This window comes from Gambusia affinis, linkage group LG04 (assembly GCF_019740435.1).
Source record: "Gambusia affinis linkage group LG04, SWU_Gaff_1.0, whole genome shotgun sequence".
In the NCBI taxonomy this organism is placed as follows: Eukaryota; Metazoa; Chordata; class Actinopteri; order Cyprinodontiformes; family Poeciliidae; genus Gambusia; species Gambusia affinis.
The window spans coordinates 2,676,209-2,696,272 of NC_057871.1; the positions used below are offsets into that span (position 1 = coordinate 2,676,209).

The 20,064-nt window shown below is 39.5% G+C and overlaps 1 protein-coding gene across 4 annotated transcripts in view; it reads left to right on the plus strand.

The window, feature by feature from the left end:
• cntln (centlein, centrosomal protein) overlaps nucleotides 1–20,064 on the plus strand; it is a 107,793-nt gene that overhangs the window by 40,546 nt on the left and 47,183 nt on the right. For all 4 annotated transcript variants that reach the window (XM_044113363.1, XM_044113362.1, XM_044113360.1 and 1 more), the window contains 5 exons: nucleotides 8,448–8,548; nucleotides 12,314–12,411; nucleotides 14,244–14,761; nucleotides 17,903–17,984; nucleotides 19,486–19,549. In XM_044113363.1, coding sequence (XP_043969298.1) covers nucleotides 8,448–8,548; nucleotides 12,314–12,411; nucleotides 14,244–14,761; nucleotides 17,903–17,984; nucleotides 19,486–19,549 — 863 coding nt within the window. The remainder of the gene's footprint in view (nucleotides 1–8,447; nucleotides 8,549–12,313; nucleotides 12,412–14,243; nucleotides 14,762–17,902; nucleotides 17,985–19,485; nucleotides 19,550–20,064) is intronic.

The following is a 20,064-nucleotide window of genomic DNA, read 5'->3' on the forward strand; positions in this document are numbered from 1 at the left end:
TCAGCAGAAAGCAGCAGCAACGAATCCATGAGCGTCATGAACTTCATTTGTAAAGCTGGATACCCAGAAGTCAGACAAAAATATTTTTCACTTTTGAACTTTTCACGTTTTGTCAAGTTGCAACGACAAACTTTTGTTTATTTCTTAGAAATTTTGTTTGACAGAGCAGCTCACATTAATGTAAAATGGTGAAGTGGAAGGAAAAAGTTTAATTGTTGAGAATATTTTCACAAATAGAAATTTGAATGTTTGTTTTCAGCACCTTAGAATCAAATAGCAATTAGAGCTGCAGTTGTCTTGTGACTCAGACGTAATCTGACTAGATGGGGTCTGTTTACATGATTCTTTGGTGACATTTACACAAACAAAATTAAGTTCATATTTTAAGAACATTAAAAACTATTTTGTCTTGCTCTTTAGAGTAAAATCCTAATAAATAGAAATTGATTATGGTTGTAGGTCCAAAGAACTTTACAGTCCCGTTTTTAGACTGGCTGATTGTGGAAACCCACAGTTTAGGTAAAGAGCTGCAGGATCAGTCTGCAGACATGGTGGAGCTCTTTATGTAGAACAAAAAAGGCGTATCATTGTCCAGGTGTTCATGATCTGCAGAGGATTGTAGACAATCTGAAACTATTTATTCCACACTGACAGACTGAATGAGTCAGTCTTTTCATTGTACCAGATGCTTTCATGTTGTGTTTGGATGTTCTTTTCATTATGCCTCTACTCCTGTTTTTATCTTCACTCTGTCTGCAGACATTTTTTGCCTTTGTGTTCTTGATCCAGAATCCGTAGCTCTATCTCAAACCCGACAGCTCCAGAAAGCTTCGCCTAAAGCTGCTGTCTTCTTCTCCCTTCTTCTTTTCACCTTCACCTCTCAGCGCGTCGCCCCGACTCCATCCTGTGCCTCTGTACCCTCTTCTTCCCCGTTTTCTCCTCGTCTGCTCAGTTGCCTCCCTCTGGCCCTCTGTGATGCTGCAGCCGGTTGAGGCCAGGGTTCTGGTACTTGCCCCCCCACTCCTCTCTCTCGCTGCCCTCCCCTCTGCTCACCCCCACTGCCCTGTCCTCCTAATCCCAGCTGAGCTCATTATGATCTAGCCCGGCTGCCTCTCTCCAAGCCTGAGCTGTCCGAGCTAATTACAAGGCTAGCAGCTCTAGTGCCGCCAATGCTGCCTGTTAAGGGATGTCCATCCGCCTTCCTGCCTGGCCGCGACCAGAGCAGCGCAGAGCCGTAGACGGGCTGAGGGTGGGGTGCGTAGGGGTGAAAAGACTACTGCAGACCTGCAGGGTCCTTGGATCTGACCTGCAGAGAAAGCCACAAGGGGCCGCAGAGTGTCTGGCCTCTTTCCTAGACGTGGAGTAGGGAAGTCCGCCGGGGTTGCTGTCGATTCCCTTTATGTGCCTCTGCCCAGCTCCACCTCATTTCCTCTATTCCTGGCCCAGGGACCTCTCCTTACCCGGCTGGTGCAAAGTAAACTTAGCTGAAATCTTTAAACTTGTGCTTTGGAAAACTCTTCATCCCAGGGCATGCATTTTCACACACACAGCCTCTTTTCTACGCTGACATTTTTATCTGTTGCAAGGTTATGGGATAAACCATTGTTAACCAAGCTATTAAACTGTTTTGCTCCACCCAATTGACCTTATTATTTTTTTAAAATGGAAGCAATGAGTCTGAACAGCGAAAACAAACATAGTGCAGAAAAAGCAAGTAATTTGACAGAAAACTCACATTTAAAGCTTGTTTTCCATCAACTGTTCCATAATAAATGCTTGTGAAGGTTATGTTGGACAAGTGTTAGCAATGATCCACTAATTACCTAACGGCTAATAAAAAATTCAGGGCTTTTAATGGGGAGTGGCTTTTTTTGAGTTTAAAGTCTCTCTTTAAACTCTCGTTTTTGTTCTTCATCATCATGTTATGCCTCACAGATGTGTCCTTTCACCTTCTGCATAAACTGCACTTGTGAAACACTGTTTGCATGCCCAGATGACCCAGTATGAAAATGGCTCTGATGATTCCTGCCCAATAGGTCTCCCACTGTGTTAGGAGAAAGTTGTGAAAAGACTGAGGAAGGTGAAACAAATCTGCTTTTATGGTTGATCTACAGCCCCCTGCAGCTTAATTTGATGACACAAAGCTGCCTCAGAGAAGGCAACATGCTTCTGACTCATTTTGATGGCACATTTATGTTCATATATAAATTCCTGAACCTTAAACTGCTCTGCAGTGATCTCAGTCTGACTAATCTGCAAACCATCCTGGTAAAAAAAATAAAGATTTGCTTCATAATTTGGATTTTAAACATAACCAGTATGTGAAGCTGCCATACTTCTTTGTGGGAATTTCCTGATAATCATTAAAAATGACCATATTTTTGACAACATAAAGCCAAAAATTAAGAATTCATGTTGCTGAACTTGAGACTTAAGTTTCAGCAACTTCTGAATCAGAGAATATTGACAGATAGTAATTTAAGCTTGACATATATTTTGATTAATTGTTCTATTAGTTGAAAGAGATTCCAGTAATCTCCTTCATAGTCCTCTGTGCTTTCAAATTATTTGCTTCTCGGTTGTTTGTGTCTTTGTCTTTGACCCAGCAATGATATCATGAGTGGTAATGGATTGTTGTGGGTTACATTCAACAGGCCAAACTGTTGTTTCTGTTTTTGTTTTCTTTTTTGTAATGCTTTTTATCATGCTTTTAACAGAATGATCTAAAGTTGGTTTTTATTTGTTGATTCTGTCAACATAAATGGTCAACTTGAGAACTATTTCCTTTAATACTTCAAAATAAGAGTTTCAACAAATCTTAATCAAATCCTCATGCAATAGCTTCCTTCACTTCAGCAAACTGTAGCGACTGTAACTGGAGAGGGATAGGATGTTTTCTGGTGTTTTAAATTTGCTAAAGCTCATAATGAACAATGTAATTTCACTCCAGCTTCCATAAATCTGAAAGAATCTGGTCAGATTTCAAGATCCATTGTTAGATTATCTTTGGTAAATCGCAGAGATAATTTCTGAAACTGAAGGCATTAAATTTTTGTCTTACTGTTCCAGTGTGATTACCACAACTAGATTTGAGAAAATAGTTTTGCCACTTAACCAGCAACTCCAAGCATTACTGACAACAATCTTCTTATAATTATTATTCTTGTTAGATCATATATTACCCTGATTTATCACTTTACACATTTTAAGCTGCTTCCAGTTGAATATCTTTTTGCTTTGCCTGTTCTTTTAGAGAAAAAAACAACAAAAATAAATAAAAGCTCCAGTGAATATTTTCTTTATGCCATTCCTGGTAACTCTGGGCAGAATGGGCGAGAAAAGTTGCAGGGGAATCTCCTTATCCACCTCATTATGCTTCTGTCTGTGGCGCTCCATGTCCATGCTTGCTAATTGTTGTTAAAGGTCTGTTGGTGAAAAGAGGCAGGGCTTATTTAGGCTCCATAGACAGAATAAACACACGCAACGCGCCCTCAGACTGAAGATGCTACACTCAGACGACATCAAAGCGCGGGTTAGATAGCGATTACTGGGGGAAAAAAGCCTTTGAGATCATTTGCACTGCTCCTCTGCACAGAGTGACCATTATGGATGTGAACCTCCCCAATAAGCGACGTTGACTCTAATTAAGTCTAATAAAGTTTGCCCTAATGTCCGCCGTATTCCACTATTTCGTTTCTTTTCATCTTGATTTGCTAAAAGGTGTTAGAGGTAATGAGAGTCTTTTGCCCCTTTGGACCAGGGATTAGCTGAAGGAGGGACACATTTGTGCACATGCTCAAACACAAACAGAATGATTTATGCATGATTTTTAATTAGTAAAGTGAGTTTTTTCTCCCCCCTCATTAATTACTTTAAAAACAGTTGGCATGTCAAAGAAAGAAAAATCTTTATTCATGGAAAGTAATTACGATCTAAGGTTCAGGGTGTCTGAAAGTGATTTTAAAAGGCACAGCTCAAAAACAAAACATTGTGCCCAGTAAACTAAAAGCCACTACCTGATTAAATGTTTAATCTTTGTAAACAGATGGGATTTTTTTTTTATGCTTAATACATTAAAATTGTACATAATTATTAGAGAGTAGAATGTATAAAATATGAGAATACTTGAAACTCCATTTAAAAACACTTATAACTACATGTTTTAATACACTGCTTGGCCAAAATAAAAGTCACCACCACAGAAAAAAACAATAACGATCACCCATTGTAATATTTAACTGTACTGCCTTTAATCTTGAGTATAAATCACATTTTCTGTGGCGTTGTCTCCATAAGCTTCTGCAACGTCTCCAGATTTATTTCCATGCAGTGTTGTATTAACATCACCGTGTCATCATGGAAGAAAACACCCATTAATGAAATAATCTGGTCATTCAGACATCATTTAGTCAGCTGACCTCATAATGTTGCTAAACTTTGACCTGACCAACTGCAGCAACTCCAGATCGCAGCACTGGCTCCACATGCTTGTACATTAGACACACTGCATGATGGGTGCATCGCATAAAAATGAAAATATTCTCTATTGTCCCACAATGGGGAAACGGCAGCAAAGTGATGGGCAATGAAAACAAATCCTCACAAAAAGAATATAAAATATATAATAATGCATAACTATCATCCCATCACTGTGTAAGAGGGTAAATCTGAGCACATTTCTTCCTCAAAGATGATGGTTCTCCACTCTCCTTCCAGTCTTTATTAAAGCTTTGCAAAGTTCTCAAGCCAGCTGTTGTTTCTTCATCTCCATAGATATTTCTCTGCTTGATGCCAGTGATTTGACCCTTCTTACACAGACTAACATCTTATCCACAACCACAGGATGTATATTTTCATGTTGTGGTTAAGACATGAGAAACCACTCATTAGATCAGCTGGAGTTAAAAAAACAGTTGTCCATCCAGTGAAAACACAATATGAAGCTCAGATAAACCTTTGTTTTTTGGGCAGGCATTGTTTAAAGCCCAAATATATTTAATATGCTTTAGTATGCACAGTGGAAGCCATCTTGGCATCTTGGAAGCTAAAATCTGCTGTCTTCAGTATTTCAGCCAATCAGCACTAAGCAAAATGAATGGCACTCCTGGATTGGCTGCTCTGCAAGCAGCATCTACTAGTATTTCAGCTTTCCAAGCTAAATCTTCTGATTTTGGATATAATCAACAAAAACAGACAAAACAAAAACTCAGTCTACTGTATTTCAGTGGAAACCTACAAGACGCTGCTTCACACCAATAGTTAGAACTCAAATTACAGAAGATCATATATTCATCTCCGTGGCAACTACCAGGACATGGAGCTATATCCATCCATCCATCCATTTTCTGTTCACCCTTTGTCCCTAATGGGGTCAGGAGGGTTGCTGGTGCCAATCCCCAACTAACGTTCCGGGCGAGAGGTGGGTTCACCCTGGACAGGTCGCCAGTCTGTCTCAGGGCAACACAGAAAACAGAGAGGACACACAACCATTCACACACACACTCACACCTAGGGAGAATTTAGAGAGACCAATTAACCTGACAGTCATGTTTTTGGACTGTGGGAGGAAGCCGGAGAACCGGAGAGAACCCACCATGCACAGGGAGAACATGCAAACTCCATGCAGAAAGACCCCCGGCCAGGAATCGAACCCAGGACCTTCTTGCTGCAAGGCAACAGCTCTACCAACTGCGCCACTGTGCAGCCCCAACTAGCTATATCAAAACATATAAATCCCAAGATCAGCCAGACTATGCAAAAACTGCGACTTATAGTCCGGTAAATACGGTAATAATTTTTTTATAAAATTAATTGTTCGTTTTGCATCTCAGGAGCATGTTTTATTCTGTCTCCCTCTTGGTTAATTCCCCATCTCTCACAGGCAAAGCAATCTCTGCTCCATCTAGGTGTTAGTAAATAAGGTTGCAGTGGTGCTCCATCTCCACAATGTGACGTTGGGAAACGTGACGACCCGCACCAGTGAACTCCATCTGAAATCCAATCTTTTGTTCTGTTGGGGAAACTGTTCTTATCCTTCAGCGCAGCCCAATGTTTGGCACATGGACTTGTGTTCAGCATCAATACTATCAGCATCTGAAAAGGCATAAAAGAGAAACATGAGATGGAACAGGCTCTCTCTACATGCTGCATATTTCAGCCCACTGGTCCCATTAACAGCCCGGACACATAAGGCAGTGCCGGCGTCTCATCGACTTGAGTTCATTTATGGAGGAAAATCTATAGAGAAGCGACACATATCCATCTGCTTCCTCATTTCTCTGGGGAGAGCCATTTGTGTTCTTATTTAGGCTGCAGCCTGAAGATCAGGACTCTGGGCTGTGTGGGCTAAAATGTACTTATTACTTCTCTTCCCTCTGCAACAGCAGAAACATCTCTGAGGTAATTATCTGGACTGTGCAGACCGTATAAAAACTCTCTTGATTTCTGTAAGAAAATTAAACTTTTGCAGTCCAAATGGATCATTAGACGTCAATCCTAGCAAAGGCCTGCTGTTTGTAATGAGGTTAACTTCGGGAAGAGTGCCACTAGAATCGCTGGAGTTTGATTCTTGTGTTTTTCTCCGACTCTCTGGAGCAGAGGGGAGGGAAATTAGGTGTGTGTTTCAGGTGTGGTTGTCTCCGTGGGCCTGTGTGTATCCTCAAAAGACTACAGTTGGGGTCCTAATAATAACTTGAAAGTGCAAAGACGAGAGCATGGCTCCACATAATTAGCCTTTAGCAGGAATCAAGCTAATTGCACAGAGGTAATTGGGTACACCTTGTTTTTTTTCCCTCCCTGTTAACACTCACACACATTCACATTGCACAGCGTACTTTGCTTCCTCACCAATTCATGTTGCTTGTCACTTTGATTTCCAGATGAGTTAAACAATACTTTAATTAGATGACTTCCTCGTCATGCCGTTGTTTTCTCTTTTGTGTTGGAAAACTGGCATGAAAACATGTGGAGAAGTTTCTAAATCTGTAGATTTTGCTGGAGGTCATAAAGTGTTTGTGCTTTAATTTGGGGTGCAATGATAAATCTGCTCAGATTTCTTTAACTTTGTGGAAATTGGCTGATACTTGCATGTGAAACTGATCTTATCTGCCTCTGCAAAGCTCTAAAAATCAGTCACTGTCCCCTTTTAGCCCAATGACCGACCGCCCATCAAATCACGTCTGCATGTGTGCGGTTAGCTGCAGTCTCCCAGCTATTACCAACTTAGCAACTTTCTCGCAAAATATTTCGCAACCTTTCAGACAAACTAATCGATATTGGCCAAAATTGGAATCATAGGGTTTTCAGTGATCAGCAGGGTTATAATTGTTTTGGGGTTTTTATTAAAGTTTTTTCATACTGTGGTTAAATTTTCAGTGCAGAATTCAAAAACTTCAAATTATTGCATTATGCTTATGAATATAACAATTGAGAAATAAATACTCAACAGAAGATACCATTTTCAATAAATGTACTTATTTATTTAACTTTTTCTGTCACCTTTTTGTGGATTAATGTGAGGAGGATTATAATGTGTGGGGGGAAAAAATCATTTTCACTTAAAATTGACTCAAACGTGAAAACAAATGATATTATATCCCTAATTTCAGTATGTTTTAGTTTTATAAACACAATGTAGTTCCAGTTAGTTAATTTTTCCCCATTAATTATTGTTTTTTAAATTTCAGTTACTGGAAATCATTTCTCTATCAGTTTCTGTTATTTCGTTAGTTTTAGTTAACTGTGATAACCTTGGTCATTGACCAGGTAACTGCAGTCACTGATCTGCTAGTTTAAACTGGTTTCTTGGTCAATATAGCGCCACTTTACGCTGATATATTGTTTATACTTATCGTGATAAAGAATATAAATAAGAATTCAAATTTATTGTTACAATAGTCCATCCAGAATGTTTAAGGCCTAAAAACTGGTTATATAAATTGAATTGCTGTTTTTGCTGTTTTCTCCAGTATTTAGTCATACAAGCATCAATAAATGTCAATAAAAATGATTTAGTCATAAAATTCTGATTAAATGACGTTACTATATTCTGCTATATAACTCGTGGTAATAGTGTATAATCGGTATTGGGCCTTAGACTACCGGTAGTCAAGGTTCACATTTGCTGCTTAATGGCAAACAACTTTGCACATTACTGCCCTCATGTGGTGGCAGTGAGGCATTACAACCAGTGTCATTCAACACAGCAGTTCTAACATGTAAGTTTTTTGCTGTAACAACTAAAAATCATAAACATCACTGCTCTCACCTGATGCACACGTTTGCTCAGAATACTAAATAATTTTATGGTCTTTCTGAAAACAAAACATTGTGCTTTCAATATTTTTTATTTCCCCTACTCTACACAATCCCATCTGTAATTGAAAATATTCTCATCCTCATCACAGATTGATTGGTGAAATAAGTAAAAAGTTGTTTTTCTTCTGCAGAGTTGCCCTAGAAGAGGAGCTGGACCTGCTGCGAGTCCAGTCTGCTATGGACCGAACCACAGTGAAGGAGCTCCACATGTGGCTCACTAACGATCATCAAGGTTACCTCCCTCTTGGTTTTATTGTTGTTTGAGTGTCTAGGTCCAGAGCTTTCTCAATATATGTTTGAATTATTCTACTACATAGTTAATTCATTTCTTTAAGGTTTTGTTGGAGTTCTTTATTTGAGTTAGTTAAACAGGAAAGAAAGTAATGAGGGATGGGGAAGACATGTGGCAAATGTCGCCAGACCAAGAATCAAACCTGCGACCACCGGCACGAGGATTAAGGCCTCAATACATGGGTTGTGCTTTGCCCCTGTGCCACCACAGCACCCAGTTAATTCATTTTAAATCCTTAACCAAGCCTCTACAGACAAAAGCTAAGGATTAATGTGTCAAAGTGTCGCCTCTCATGGTGAAGTGCATGCTTGTAGCTAGCTGTTCCCCTCTGGGAAATGTGTATTAATCAGGAGAATTAATACAACTCCCCTCTGCGGAATTAACAGAACAAGTCAATTAAGACTTGATCAACTCCTCACCCATTGATTGGGAGATCAAACAACGTCAGCCTTGTCTACATGCATCATTGTCGGTGTTAAAAAGCACATCTCTTTTAATCCACTCAGTGACACCGTCACAAGCTGACCACTTCATCCTGTGGATTTAATTAATTAGTTCAATAACAGATCTGTTTGAGATCACTTTCATTTTCTCCACAACTTGCGACTTTGTCTTATGCTGCAATGATTTGATACAAAGGAGAGAACTAATTAACTAATTTGCTCTTATTGATGGCCTTGTTAGGAAGTCGGGCAGAAAAACAAAAAGACAGTTTTGCATGAGTTTTCTGAAAAGTTTAGCAGTTGATACGACACATTGAACTTTATTAATGTGCACAAATATTCTATCATATTCATGTAATTAGTCACATAATTTCAAATCAAATGGAAATGATTTCATCAAATATTTATTCTTGTCAGACCAAAGATTTATTGACAGTAAAATGTTGATTTAGGAAAAAGTTCTCTGAACTATTAACCTAGGCAAGAACTAATTTTATTATTAATCACCCCAATGTCTGTCTCCCCAAAATTTTGTTTGTTAGAAAACAAGCTGCTGCTGTTACAAGTAAAAACATTGAAAATTCACAATATCATCTAAATTGATTAAGCATTTAAATTTAACCCCCCTTTTGTTTCTTTTTTTACCAGAAAACCGCTTTAGCAAATTAAGTTGCCTGACTGTGGTCCGGCTCTTGTCACATCTTGATGAACCGGACTGGGTTTCTTGACCTTTGGTTCTGATTCCTTTTTCCCAGCTGGAATGACTGGGAAAAGTTGTTCAGACCAGTTAAAAGTTCTGATTCAAAGCAAAAAACTGTCTAGTGCAAATATCACAGTGCTCTTGAAATAAGATAAAACTTTACTTAAAAGTAACTTTTCGGCAAGATGTAGGAGTTTGTTTAAAGTAAATAATTTCTTAATTTTGATTTTAAAAAGTGCTACTTCCATTGAAAAGTTACTTGTAAGTTATTTTTGATTTATTGCAAGTGTACTAAGATATTTCCACTAGATACTAGATAAAAATACTTGGTAATATTTGCCTGTAACTCTCCACAAAGCAAAACTCCAACCATTTTCTATCGAGAAATATTATCCCGGACGAACCCCCAGTTATGCTACGTCTCCTTGCTGGTCCAGAGAAATAGCATTTAAGCATATTTTCTGCCAGTCTACCTGTGAAAGTAGTACTTTTTAAATTAATATTTAGAAATTATTAATTTAAACAAGCTCCTATATGTTGCTGAAAAGTTACTTGTAAATTAGGTTTGTCTTATTCCAAGTGTACTGAGATATTTGCACTAGAAACTAAATGAAAATACTTGGCAAGATTTTGTGTTTTGCAGTGCAGCAAGGATGTAATGACCTTGGTGAAAGCAGTTAAGTGTATGTGAAGTCATGTAAGCTTACATTTTCTGTAATACCTCAATGTTTGTGCAACTTTACAGGCTGAACATGTTTATCTAGAGAATCTGCTCATTACCTTATCAAGTTAACTGAGACCCGTCTGATAAGGACTCTGTGGGAATTGGAAGATTATTACAAAAACCCAGTGAAAGGCCACAGCGATTTAGTGGAGAGGAACCTGTGCGACCCAATCAGATGGATGTGGGCTTGAAGCGCTCACTCTGAGATCACGCTAACGAAAGGGGGCAGATGAAAGGAACGGGGCCTTTGAGCTGCTTCCTGTGAGGAGTCATGGGAGGGACGTTAATGTATGCGGCGGTGCCAGAACCTCCTTCAACTGCAGGTGACTAGGGAGCCACCACGTCTTCTTATCAAGGTAGTGCTGAGGTGCCAACTCCCATGCCACTAACACGGCAGCCGGGTAATTGTCTCTCAGCCTGGTTATGTACCCAACGAACACAGCAGCCCTCCTGTCCTATTTGGTGCTCTGTGTGATTTAATGTGACACGTAAGGAAGACAAAAGGCCAGGCTAATTCAATGTAACAAACTTCCCTGGGCAAGGCGTCAATGCAAAGAAAGGGAGCGGCAGCTTTTCCACAGCGTAGCCATCTTTCCTTCTATAGTTTCCCTTTTTCTCCCTCTTACTCCCTTAAAAAATCCAACTGACCTGAAAAGTCAAGATCCTGAATATTTAATGTTTTCAGCTCATTGTGCAAATTATTTTGGTCGCCTTGTCATGAATCCTTAAAAACTGGGAAGGAAAGGTGGAAAGTTTTAGATTGTTTTGTGTTGCCCTTTGCATTTGCTTCCACTTTGGCAGGTAGATGCTGCCTTTCAAATAGAGACAGAAAAGCTTTAACAGTAGTGTGTGTTTTGTGCATTAAGCCCCTGAGCACGAAGACGTTTGCATTCATTCTGTTTTTTTCACCTGAAATCAGATGTTTGCCACTGCTATCATTGATGTTTCCGCGATAAGGCAGCATGCATGTCTGTGGAGAATAGAGGTGCTCTGAGGAAACACAGAGGAGTACAAAGCATCGCAGCCTGGGGCAATGTGCTCACCTGGGATTCAAGCACTTCTCCTGGTTTGTTTAAGATCCCCTGAGAAAAGTTGCACAAAGTCAGAACTACTGTGTGCCTTTGAAGACTGTTTTTTCATTTCCTTACAAGCGATAAAATAAAACATTTTCCTGTTAATCTGGAGTTAAAGGGCCTGTAGATGATGAGACTTTTACAGAATTAATGCAGGTGCTTGAAATCTGTGTTTTCAAGGTTTGGAAAGTGCTTGATTTTGGTATAAAGTCCGTTAATGAAAGTACTTCATATTCAAATTGCTCAGTTTTTCAATAAAGTGCAATCTAACGCTTGATTAAAAGCCTCAAACCAAATATTTTCTTTCACCATTTTTCTTCTCACTGCCTGAAGTTAAATCAGACTAAACTTTTCTTGTTTTAGATCATTTAAAATGACCAGAATTATCTCTATTTGCTAAATGCCAAGAAACTTGTTTCAGTGTAATGAATATTTATTATTCCTAATGCTTCAGTGACTTAATGAAATTGCATGACCATTTTTTCACAGTGTGGTGCTGGAAAAGTTTGAAAACATACCTTGAAAATACTTGAAAAGTGCTTGAATGTTAAGATGGGAAAGTGTGCGAACCATGCCTTTAAATCAGGAGCTGACTTTAAGCCATGATTGACTAAGGAAAGAAAAAGAAACGCAGACTTGAGGAAGGAAATTAGACTGTACTAATGTTAATTGATTTAATGTGTCCTTTTTATTATAATTCTATTGATTGCCTCTGCAGGATTTGACACAGAGTGTCACAATAAGAAGCTTTGTTCCTTTTTGCAGAGCTACTTCAGAAAATGGCAGAGGAGCAGCAGGTCAAAAGCAGCACTCCGATCAAACCTCCTCTCTCTTCGAGTCGGCTGAAACAGTCTTTTAAAAAGGTACGGCACCGTGCCATCGCTAAGTGCTCCGTGTCATTACCAATAAAAGAAACCCGACAGAGCCATCTCCCGCAAGATGTCTCCTGGAAAATTTGGCTTTGCTCTTTCAAGGAAGATTTGAAGGTCTTTTATCACTTTGTGGTTATTTCAAAGTCAAGTGTCAGCCTGTAAGTACTTTGTTTTTCTCAGATTTACCAAGAAGAACTCTATAATAATCTGTTGGAAATATTACACCAGAAAATAGTATTTTGTTCTAAACTTCGTAGTGGAGGTGTTGGTAGGTTGCATTTGTTTTAAAATCTTCCTTGCATGAGTTCATGCGATGCTTCAGTTCTGGTTTCATGACAGTGAATCATCACAGCTGGTGATAGCTGTCTAATTTTGTTTGAAAGGTATCGGGCTCTACCAGCAGGAAGAGTGTGAGAACATAAATAAAGGGGGGAAAATGCCTGGAGGCACAAACCCAGCAGGCAGCCCCTGTTCTCTTAAACAGTCTCCATTGAAGATCTAACAAAAAGACTAAGAGTGGCTGGTTGCTGTCTGTTTAAGGCAGATCAGGGCGCGGCAGTCAAATGTCCACACCCCCACCCAGAAATATAAAGCATCGTTGATTACAGACTTAATGCCAAACTCTCCATCCTCTTAGATTCTGTTATGTGCAGAAAAACGTTTTCACTGTGATTTCGCTTCACAAAGAGAAATTTTCAGTTTGCTTAGAAGTTATGATTCAATAAATAGATTCATTTTGGGATGCAGTGGTTTAATATTTTGCTGTAGAATAGTAGAAACACATGCCACTGTGATGTTAATGAATATTCAATGTTACAATAATCACAGTTAGTTGACGCTGACCTGCGTTTTCTCACTGTTCCCAACCTTCATGTTATCTGCTCACAGTCTTGCTCTCTTGGAGCGACTTCTCAAACTGTAGAAAATACAAATGTTGGAGATTTTCTCTTTACAACAACTTTAATGGAGTGTCCGTATCAATATCTGCGTTTCCGTTACAGATGTGCGCAAAAGTTTGTCAGTGTTCCACTACACAAAAAAAAAAGAAAAAACAGTTTTGCTATTGTGGTTTTTCCATTAAATAAATAACAAAAACAAAATAATTAAATACACATTATTATCTATTAAGTTTTTATTTTATTTATTTGGTGATATATTTTAGAAATTGCCTCCTGAATAAGTATTTTAAGGAATTATATACACATGTATTTATTTTATGGTAAATTTAATTATGTATTAATTAATTTTATCCCTTTTGATCCTCCATAGATTTCTTTTAAGATTTTCTTTCTTTGCAAATTTCTGACTTTATAATGTCAGAGAAAATTATAGTTTTAATATCATTAATATATGCATTTATGCATGAAACATTTTTTCTAGTGAATTTACAACTTTTTATCAGCTGTTTATTCTTCTGAAAATATGTGAAGTGGATTAGTTTTTTGTTTTATTTAGATTTACTTTTCTGTGGCCACGTTGTTGTTTTTTTGATCTACCATGTCCCTAGTACTCCATTATAGATATAAATGGTAACTAAGAATGACAAAGATGGTCTTTTTATTTTTTTTTAGGTTATCACCACACTGAGTGAGATTTCAAAACAGAACCTATCAAATTTAGTTCATGAAAACTTTATTTCTGAATTGAAAGCTACTTTATGCTGAAGTGGACAAATAATAAAATCTGAGTACTGCTGCATTTTCAAGCTAAATGTTTTGTATTTAATTGTTCAGAATATTTAGAAAGTATTCAAATACAAATTTGAGGCAGTGTTTGTCTTGGAGAACGGGTCGGTTCCATGTTAATGTGTTTGGTTCTTCCAGCTGAAGCATTTGGAGCAGAGGTTGGTGCTGATGGAGGAGCAGACAGCGGCACTGCAGGAAGAGAGGCAGCAGCTGCTTCAGGCCAACGAAGACCTGGACCACAACTGCCGACGACTCCAAGCCTCCATCAAATATCTGAGGGACCAGGAAGCTGACCGGGAGGAAGAGGCCCGGGTCCGTGATGAGCAGCACCGTGGCGAGGTCACGGCTCTGGAATCCCGCCTGGCCGTGGCTCAGAAAGAAATCGCCAGGCACAACAATCACCTGCTGAAGCTGAGGCAGGAGCTGGGTATCGCCAGAGCAGCCAGGGACTTCTACAGGAACCGAGCAGCAGGCCCGGCGCGGCCAGCCGGGACCGCCAACAACATCAGCGCCAAGGTCAAACCGAAGACATCCTGGCACAGAGGCCTCCCACGCCCGCGCCGCCACCCAACAGTCAGCTCCAATCAAGCCATCAGCTGGCACGGCCATAACCCCAGCCCCACTAAGGACGAGTGGGAGGACATGAGCGCAGATAGGTAATGATTCCCCTCTCTGTCCCCCTCATTATTTCAGTCGGTTTGAACCGAGAGCACGGGCTTTCCAAACGGTGGGGATACAGCATCAAGGGGAACAATGTGCATATGCAAAAACCGTAAGCAAACGGCTGATTGAATTTCATTGTCTGTCTAGTTGGTATTCAGAAGCAAAAACAAGAATGTGAGCAAGAATGATAGAGAGAAGGAGAGAGGAGGGAGAGCCTACTGTCAGATCCTTTGAAATATCCTGGGACGACTTGCTCGGAGCTTATTGACTGAAATTTGCATGCAGAATTAGCCACCTCTCTGCGCAGAGCTGAACCCGTGCCAGAAAAGCCCAGGGATAAGGGGCCGCCGAAGCCTCCACACCTTCCAGTGATGCCATTTTCGTGCACTAGTCACGCTACCCCGAAATTGACAGTTTGGCAGTTTGATTTAATTTACTGGTTCTTTGCATATTTACAAACCCCCCCTGACAGCACTAAGGATCCCCCTGCAAGGATTCCTCCCACACACACACACGCCCACGCACACACACACACACACGCACACACACACGCACACACGTGGAGGCTTACTCCACCTTGTGTGTAGTTATGTTGGTTGTCTCGCGGCATGTCGGTGTGTGTGTGTGTGTGTGTCCTCTCCTCTCTGCTCGCCTTAATTCTGTTGGATAAATTTTAAATGACCCAACTCGGATCAGTACCAGATGTCTACAAGATGCTTAACAGCCTCTAAATTAACAACCATCGACAGTAATTATTTCATGTATGTTTTATGCAAAAATAAGCCGTTTCCTGAACGACGCTGCCTTTCCGTCCGTCCCGCTCGCTCACCACCTCTTCACCGGCTAATTCATCACGCCGTAATCCTCCCCAGTTCTATCCGCACGAGGCCATTTAACGGCGACTGGGTGCACCGCCGCCCAGCCTGCCTAATACCCCTCCATGTGGCTAATAAGCGGCGGTCTAATAAACGCTTTACCTGAGAGGAGGATCTAAGCGGATTTGTGAACAAGGGTGTTTAAACCGACATGTTGTCTTATTTAAGGCACCTGTCAACCGATTTGATACTTTAAAGCCTTTGGCCTTTCTGATGTTACAGGAATCCTCTTTTCAGACATGTTGCTCTGTGTCGTCTGATAGAGATGTCAGGCCTAGAGAGCCTCGCAAAAATATGAAAACCTTCTTCATTTTTGTTGTATTTTGTCACTTTGAAATGCAACCTACGACATATTGAATTCTGATAAAACTTTTTCACTGCCGATATGATACCGTAAAGCACCATATATTGTGATCAATATCATAGATAATACATCTGATATAATGTTCAATATATAGAATGTTCTTTGTACTCCGATCCAGAACCGCACAGCCTTCTGGGAGATTGGCAGAGGAAATGCTATAGCCACTAAACTTCTCATGGTTGGTGGCATCAACTAACTCACTCACTCTTTGGTTACCTAGCAACAACTTGAGTAGGTTGCCCAGCAGCAGTTTATGGTTTTGCTACCTTACCTCATAACTGCTTAAAAATAAAAACAACGGTGTAGAGCAAGAAAAGAAAAATTATACCACTAATCTGGCATTATTTCAGATCTTTCAAACAAAAAACTAAACAGTTATTGATATCAACTGATATCAAATGCTCATATCAATCCATTTTGCAGCCATATTGTCCAGCTCTACTATATTGATATTAGCCCGATACAATATTAGCATGAATCTTACATATTTTATTACTTATTTTATGTTGTGGATTAAAGAAAATTCTTGATCATAGTCAACAACAACAGCTGAGCCATTTATTATTAACCAAAGGGTCTGCATGCAGGACACAAGCGCTGCTAGATAGAAATGCTGGATCAGAGATCTTCTATTGGAGATATAAAATGCAAGCCGATATAATCCAATACTTCTCTTTTTTTTTACTGATATCAGGTCGATTTGAGATTTCGGTATCGGATCCAGGAACCCATAGTATTTAATTCAGATTGTGGTAGGGGCTGCTTTGCGGCACTGTTGCCTTGCTGTAAGAAAGTCCTGGGTTCAAATCCCAGCCTGAGTTTTCTCTGAATGGAGTTTGTAAGTTCTCCTTGTGGTTTCTCTCTGGGTACTCCAGCTTCCTCCTGTTTTCCAAAAACATGACTGTTGGGTTGATTTGTCTACAAACTGTCCTTTGGTCTGAATGTGTTTCTGGATTATTTTTGAGTTTTTCATTATAGTTTAGTTTTCTTTCAGTGTGCATTTTTGTTTACCTAATTCAGTCAGTTTTAGTTAGTTTTTAGAGTTTTTGCTGGTTTGTAGTTAGTTATGTATTGTTTACTTTTAGTTTTTAATAGTTATAGTAGTAGTTTTAATTATTTCTGACTGGTTTGTTTTTATGTCAGTTTTTAATACAATTAAGCATCAGAATAATCAATTACTACATTTATCATTAGCTGCAGCTCTAATTTGTAATAACTTACTGTGGGTCAGTGTTTTTCTGCTCCATAAAGTTGGTGGTTCTTCCTCAAATTAATGCAACTTTGGTTTAACTGGTAGTGATCAGTAATCCTCAACAAGTCCAGGTCCTCACCAGACTGGATTCAACCCCCCAGCCATGTCATCCCCCAGTTAGAGCCTCTACTCAGCGCTCTTTACCTCTGCTGCTGCTCCCAGGCTCCACCTTAATAAACCCGCCAGCGTAAATGTCACTGGCTTCCACCTTCACGTCAAAGGTCACTGTCAATAGACCTGTGTGTGTGGGGGTGTGTGTGTGTGTGTGTGTGTGTGTGTGTGTTTCTTGAAGCCCTCACACTGCGTCTATCAGATGCAAGTTTGCTGCGCTCCGCTCATCCATGCCTCTCACACACGTCTGTCACATTCGGAGAGCTAATGAAGGCCACAGCCACTCTCATACATGTTGATGCATTCACCAGCAGCATCAGACATCGCAGCTTTTCACTTAATTTACACCCACATTTACACTTCCAGCTCAGAAATTGGAGGGGACATTGATTTTCTGTTGGATGGTGGGGGTAGGAATGCACATATTTTTGCTTGATGTCAACTAAATCAACCATAAAAGGTAAATTGGATATTTTTTTTGTCCATTGGTGGTACTTTGAGAACCAGTAATAAACTTTACCTTTCTCTACAGTGACAGTGTTGAGGAGTACTCGGATAGTCTGAACGGGGAGTCCTCTGGGACCGAGCTTCACAGGCGGCAAACTCATGGAAAGGTTGGTCCTCATTCAGATTTTTTTTCTATTTCTTTCTTCTTTTTTTTAAAGCACAAATTTCCAGTCAGATTGGATCACTGGATTTGCTTCCTGTGCTTGGCTGCATCTCTAAGTGAATCGTTCTAATTATATTTATATGGAGTTCGGGTTGGGTGATAAATCGATTTTATCGATTAATCTAATTTTCTGTTTTTGTAGATCTAATTTTTGGAAAATCTGGATTTTTTTTTTCCCACCATTTCCTCCCTCAGCCCAAGAACTACCATTGTGTTTGACAAACATGTTTTACAGCTTCAGGTTAAATCACAGAACGAAAGATTGAAATAAAACCCTTTTTTTTTTAAATAAAAAAAGGTAAAAAGCCAATTTTTATTTTTTTTTTAAGTTAAAACAAATGGATTTTAATCTTAAATCAAGTTTGGGTTAAAAAATATAAATATTTCAGACATTTATTTCTTGCAATTTTGATGATTCTGGCTCACAGAGGATGAAAACACAAAATTAGTGTCTTGGAAAAGTAGAATATCTAGTAAGATACATTAAAAAATATATATTTAACCAGAGATTTCAGGCTTGAGAAAAATATCCATTTCTATTTCCTTTTTGGTTGGGGCTCTTTTTACATGAAATACTGCATCAACACGGTGTGGCATCGATTCACTTCCACCGTCGAGGTGATTAAGTGTGAACTGTTCATACTTTATTACACATAATGTGATTCTCTATCATACAGTCATATGAACATCTGCAGCCCAGATCAGTCCTAATTATTGAACAGAGTAAGCAAATTGAGCGTTATTTGATCAACTCCATGCTGTCTGGATGTTTTCATATGAAGCATGTTCAGATATCAGATCAAAACAATAATCTGATTTAAGGTGTTTTTTTTCACCTCTTTATTAAACTCATGAAGAGGCAGTTGAAAGCTGTGCCTGCAGTGTATAACCTGTGAGCTGTCAGGACTCGTCTTTCCTGATCCTTTCATTTTCCCGTCAACCTTTCCATCCTCATTGCTGTGACAGCCCAGGTCCCCACACAACACGCTGCGCCACAAACCAAACACCTCGTTTCCCCTCTCTGATCAAACCTGCCTCTGATTAAATGCTACCTGGCTCGTCTGATGTCATTACAAACTGTTTTGCATTGGGAGGTGTCACACACACTTGCATGCACATTATTATTTTTTTGCCTGTAAATGACGACACACTCGTAGCCTTGGTGGCGTGGGATGAATCGAATCCCTCAGACAATGATTGAACAAAGCAAGCAGCTGTCAGAGCTGATCTGCACACTCAGAGTCTGGGACTGTAGGAGTTTGTTGAACATGTTCAGGTGAATTATTTAGGCGCAGGATGATTTGTCTTGTTGTGTTAAGCTGAGCAGAATGTGTGATCACAGTGTCACCGCGATCCCCATGTCAGCCAACCAAAGCTTGTCAACTGTTGTGTTCCATTAAACGACATTTTATCGCCACGCTCACCGACTTTCTTCTTCTTTCTAGTCCTACAGGCGGTCGATGAGCTTCAGCCCCTACGCACCAGCGACTGGATCCAAGAGAAAACAAGGTTAGCACAAGTTTTCACACCCAGAGCAACTAAAATACAGTTACAGTACCTCACAGAAGTGTTCAAGTCATTTACGTTTTCCACATTTTGTCACGTTACAGTCACAATTTTCAACATGCGTAGATGTGAAATGGAAATAAAAGGATTGACAAGTAAAAATCAGAGCAGTTATCAATCTAATACCTCTAAATTATAGCAGAACAATAATAGATAACAGTATATATCACAGTCGGCACATGATTAATATCAATCGATAATGCATCTGATAAAATGTCAGATATTCAATATATAGAATATTCACTGAACTCCAGTCCAGACGTCCAGACTTGAATCCAAATGCAGCTGCAATGAAAGACAGTTTTATAATATAGTGACTCAAATGGGCTGAACACAAAAAACATGCCACACTTTTCAGATTTTCACTTTCTTTTCAAAAAGTGTTTGAAAATATTTTATTTCACTTTGCTATTGATCATTTTTTTCCTCTCAACTCTTTAAGTAGTTGTGAATCAGAA